The sequence below is a fragment of the Triticum dicoccoides genome, chromosome 4A (genome assembly GCF_002162155.2).
Source record: "Triticum dicoccoides isolate Atlit2015 ecotype Zavitan chromosome 4A, WEW_v2.0, whole genome shotgun sequence".
Taxonomy (NCBI): Eukaryota; Viridiplantae; Streptophyta; class Magnoliopsida; order Poales; family Poaceae; genus Triticum; species Triticum dicoccoides.
Window position 1 is genome coordinate 652,098,955 of NC_041386.1, and position 5,649 is coordinate 652,104,603.

At 40.1% G+C, this 5,649-nt stretch overlaps 1 protein-coding gene across 1 annotated transcript; it reads right to left on the reverse strand.

The window, feature by feature from the left end:
* Positions 1–689: 689 nt before the first annotated feature.
* LOC119287716 (cysteine synthase-like) lies at positions 690–3,356 on the reverse strand. The gene is made up of 7 exons (XM_037567314.1): positions 3,026–3,356; positions 2,800–2,927; positions 2,356–2,558; positions 2,095–2,220; positions 1,831–1,989; positions 1,096–1,289; positions 690–924 (listed from the first exon to the last, which is right to left on the reverse strand). Exons 1-7 carry the CDS (start codon positions 3,131–3,133, stop codon positions 799–801), a joined length of 1,044 nt encoding a protein of 347 aa, XP_037423211.1. The 5' UTR covers positions 3,134–3,356; the 3' UTR covers positions 690–798.
* Between the last annotated feature and the right edge of the window lie 2,293 nt (positions 3,357–5,649).

The window sequence follows — 5,649 nt, forward strand, 5'->3', positions numbered from 1 at the left end:
TTTAGTCCCCACTCTTTAGTGCCGGTTGGCAAACTGGCACTAAAGGCTGTTACGAACCGGCACTAAAGGCCGGTTCTGCACTAGTGATTGGACGGAGTACTATTTTTCTTATGCTTCAAGTATGTACATTAATTTGCTCTTTATGACAAGCGGACTATCACATAAATCATAGTAATGCACTATTTTTACAACCGCATTCCAGACTTGCACTTTGGCATGGGTAGGTATTTATATCCTCGAGAGTATTTTTAAGTGACAATCCTCAATTATCTTTTTCTTTATCTGTTTACTTTGTATAGTTACAAAGATAAGTTTAGAGAACTGAAGCGGCACTTGGTTCATTCGTGTATGAGGCTACCGTTAATATCCTTTGGGCCCATTATGAAGGGATGCCCGCTAGTATCCAAGATTGAAGATGGTGTTTCATGAAGTAACCTTCATAATGTTGTAGCACCAAATCATGCTAATAAATCACGTTGTAGATGTTTCTATCCCACAAGGGTGGCGGCATGGTCTACGCTCCACTCCCTCGTCTTAGGGCATGCTTTCGGTCCCATATGACCTTGTTGTTGTTGGTGTTTTTTTTAAAAAAAAATTGTCATCGTGTGCGAGTTTGTGTTGACTGTGTATATCCTAGTCATGCGGAGGCCGGATATATGCTAATTATGCTATGTATGCTACAATACGACTTAATAAAAGCACCATTTACTGAAAAATACATGTTCTTTCTTAGTGCCGTTGTGGCATGATTATCTAGTAACACATTCATAGGCATTCATTCATTTGTAGCATGTGAGATCAAAAGGTCATGGCAATACACTCCTCTCTTACAGCTGCAAAGAGGTCAGAGTCCATGTATCTCTCGCCCCCGCTCGGGAACATGGTCACAATCATCTTCCCCTTGTTCTCTTCTCTTGCTGCGACCTGAAGATACATTTGACTCGGAAGAGTTAGTAATATCAAAGAAGGAAAGTATAACAAAATTGAAAACAAAGTTAATAACCCATTTCTTTTTTCTTTAAATGCAAACAAAAATTCAAACCAGGTATCCCCATTTTCCATTAATACAGAAAAAAAAAGATATGAGATGTGAACCTTCAAGCAAGCTGCCAGGTTTGCCCCAGAAGATATGCCCACAAGCAGGCCTTCTTCCATTGCCAACCTCCTCGCATTCGTCATTGCGTCCTCGGTGGTCACGGTGACCGTCTCATCGATGATCGAGGTGTCCAAGATCTCAGGTAAGAATCCTGGTCCTATTCCCTGGATTTTATGTTTTCCTGGTTCCCCACCTGAACAATACCAACGCGTAAGTCAACAGAGTGTCACTGTCACTAATGAAGCAATCTGAAGCAATGGTACCACACAATATGAAGCAATCGGGTAGCCACAGAATTATCTGGACTGCAGGTTTCAATCAATCATGAAGATACGATGAGAGCATGACACATTGACACTTATCTGCTGCCTAACAAATGAAAGCATCCTTTCAAGATGACAAGGGAAACATTTTCTGAAAAAAAAAAGACAACGAGAGGAACTAATGGATTGACAACTAAACAGCAAGCAGAGTTACAACTGCACTAAGAAAAGTACTCCATTCTGTAACAATTTTTTTTCCGAGGATATTCTGTAACAAATATTAGATGCCAAATCATTTTGCAGATTCTCTACAGTAAATATCATCTCAATTAAAAGTGTGGTACTTTATTTCTGTGAAGTATAAAAGTAGTACAAAATATCTAACCTTAATTAGCCATTACTGATGATTTCCAAGGGTTAAGGGGTAAGTACTCCATCAATTTTGAAGTTCAACATCAGATTTGTTTTTACCTGAAATAACTGGACTCTCTGCAGGTTCCACACAAATGATCTTCACATTTGGGTTTTGCATCTTCAGATACTTTCCGACACCAGATACTGTACCTCCTGAGCCTGAACCAGCAACGAATATGTCCACCTTGCCAGCAGTATCCTTCCAAATCTCAGGTCCTGAAAATGTCATACATCTTTTTAAGAACTAACTTGCTAAGACAGATCAATAAGGAAGTACCCCTTTCTTCTGAATATCATAGGTTAAGTCATCTTGGACAGTACCAGTCCATCTGATGTGTGCATCAGGATTTGCTGGATTTGCGAACTGATCAAGAACGTGTACGTTCGGTAATTCTTTCTTGAGCTGTTCGACCTTGTCGACTAGTCCCGGAAACCCAAGTGTTGGATCTGTCAAAAGAAACAAGGTTACAAATACAAATCACAGCGGTTAATTACAAGGAAATCAGACCTAATCAAGCAAGCAAACATTTGTGTTTCCTTGAGCCAGGAAGCAACTATGTTGATGCTATCTATCTATCTCACCAGTTATGAACAACTCAGCACCCATGTATCTCAACAAGATCTGCTTATCAAGCGAGTATTGGCCCGGCATCACCGCGACGAACCTGTAGCCTTTGCTAAGAGCAACCAGAACCAATCCAAGGCCTAAATTACCGCTGGTCGGCTCGACTAGAGTCGTGACACCGGGTGAAATCAGCCCCTTCTCTTCAGCATCCTCGATCATCCTGAAGAAAACATGCAGACATAGCACAAAGTTCGCAATTATCGCCTTAATCATCTTAATCTTAGTCTACAGCCAAACATGAAAATGGTGGTTTACAGAAAGTTTGATCTTAGCGTAAGTAGAAATTTAGCCCCTTTTAGCCCCCGTTGACTTTTGACAAATTGCCCAACTAGCTCTGTGACCTGATACCATCCTAAGATTTGTGAAATGAAACGAGGCTGAGCAGAACGAGCTAACAGTACCTGAGAGCGCTGCGGTCCTTGACGGAGCAGAGGGGCTGGTAGGCCTCGATCTTGCCGACGATGCGGGCACCCACCCCCTCCTTCCCGGAGATCCGCTTCAGCTCGATCAGCGGCGTCCACCCTATCAGCTGAATCAAACCAATCGCTCCACATGAGCCTCCCCTAAATCCCAGCCCACCTCAACCTCCGTCAGAGCCGATATACAGGGGAAGAGGTCGAGGCTTGCCTGGGTGACGTCGGAGGCGATATGCTCCTCCTGCCCGGTCCCGCCGTCGGCGAGCAGGGAAGGGACCCCTCTTCTGCCAGTCCCCTCCGCTCCATCCCCCGTCGCCATGGACGAAGCCGCTGCTGCTGCCCGACGGCCGGCGCTCCCGTGCTTCTTGGCTTCTCGCGGGAGGAGGAGACAGGGCAGCTAGCTAGCGCAGGGAGGACTGATGAATTGGTCCTGCAAATCGCCAAATTTGCTACTCGAGAATCAAGGAGGAGACGGGAGTATTTGTTTTTGGAGCTTTGGTAGCTGCGCAGCCCAGTCTCTGCTCCGCTCCGCTCCGACCCCATGGTTGTTAATTTAAGGATCAAGAACGTGTCCATTTTTGCCGCCATTTGGCACACCTTGCAAACCCAACCCTATCCAGTGGACTGTTCACCGGAAAACGAGGGGTTTTCTCTCCACCTTTGCGAATTGCGACAGCCACCAGGTCGCGATCTCAGACTCAGAGCATGTATAACCTGTTTTTCCTTTTTTTTTTCCTGGGGGTGCCATGTCATCACATTCGTCGGGTGGTTGGAGAGAGAGTTTATTGGGAGCTACTACAGCCCAGTCGACCGAAATAATTTTGGGTCAATCGACTGACCCAAAATCGTTTCAGTCAAGCCTGCTGTCGGATGCCGTCCTAACTTGACGAGTTACCATCTACATATTTGTACATACTCTCTCCGTCCAAAAATACTTGTCATCAAAATGGATAAAAAGAGATGTATGTAGAACTAAAATACATCTAACTCTTTTATCCATTTTAATGATAAGTATTTTCGGACGGAGGTAGTAGTAATTTTTACGTAGTCCTACCCCCTACGTGTATGGTACTTCTACCCAATTCTGCCCCTAACTAGTAGTTCCTAGAAACACATCTGCACATGAGCTAACTTGGCATGTTGGCTGAAAAGCTATTAGCATGCCCGCGCATATGCGACTACACATAAAACAAACAATGATTGAAAATTGCATACGGTTGGCACGGAAATTGCACTGTTTCATAATATGTAAGAATAAGCATATAGTAATGCAATTTTTAGATAACGGTATGAACCGCACACACATTAATTACATTAAAATTGAGTGAGTGTTTATCCTTGTTATGAGGGCAATTACTTGGTAGGCGCTTTGCTTTTTACAGCCTTGCTCGGACCCTAAAAACAAAAAATAGAATAAAAATATACTGGTGGAATGAGATCGGTATTGCCTCTAAAGAAAGAAAATAAAATTAAAAAATCAAAATCAAAACAATAAAGTTTTCTATGGAAGAATTAAACCCTTTAGGAAGAAAGAAAATGAGAAAAACTAAAACAAAATGAAAATAATAAAGTTTGCACTGAAATTGCACTTTTAGTAATATGCAAACAACGAACATATAATATTGCAATTTTACACTCTACTACAATTTACACACATGTTGTATAGTACTTGTGTGTATACTTATTTAAACACACAAAAATATAAAATTCTCTAAAAAAAGAATGAATTAGTGGCATTGGTACCACCCTTTAGGAAGAAAGGAATGCAAAAATAAATCATGGTAAATTTGCACATAATTTACCCATAAGTTGCACTTTTTATAGCTATGCAAGAACTAACATATACTAGTAGAATTTACATTAAAAAATAGGATTCAAAGAAAGAAAGAATTAGTGTCATTGGTATTACCCTTAAATAAGAGAGAAAGTGAAATAAAAACATAAAACTAAAATTTTGTCAAGATTAGTACAAATATTGCACTTTTTATAATATGTAAGAAAAAACATATAGTAGTGAAATTTCCATACTCTAATATACTGTATACATGTAGTACTTGTGTGCATATATTTACACACACTCAACATCCAAAAAAATGCGTAAAGAAAAAAACTAAAACACAAAAAAAAGGAAAGAAAAAGGGAAAAAGGAAAAACACATAGAAATAGAAATCTGGAATAAAAAATAAAGCAAAAATACCCAAAAAAGAAAGAATGAATATGTGGCAATGGTATTACCATTTAAGAACAAAGAAAATGGGAAAATAATCTAAAACAAACACTGACAAAATTTGCGTGAAATATACATAAAAATTGTGATTTTTAAAAATATGCAAGAATAACCATATAAAAGTGGGACTTCTGCAAAAACAAAATCTAAGAACAAATGAATAGTGGCATATAATAGTGCATTTTTCATAGAATTAGAATTTACACACAAATTATACATTACTTATGTGTACATATTTTATATTCACCCAACATCCAAAATATATCCACAAAAACCGATAAAAAATACAGTAGTAAAAACGCACGCAAACAGCCTAATAAAAAACATGTAACAGGCTTCAGCCCAACAAGAAATCGACTGACCCAAAATAGGGGTCAATCAAAAAACGCCCAACCCAATACAAGACACAACATACAACAGGAAAAACAATTAGCACGCATCTTGGAGCAGCAATCAACGGTCAAAAAATCGGCTGGCTCAAAACTTAAAACTCAGTCAGCTGACATGTATCTAAAGTGGAGTTTATTTGCTGCCTCCTATGGATCAAAGTGCTCCTATTTTAAACCGGCATCACACCTAGGTGCTTTAGAAAACTGGTTTCAGCCAGT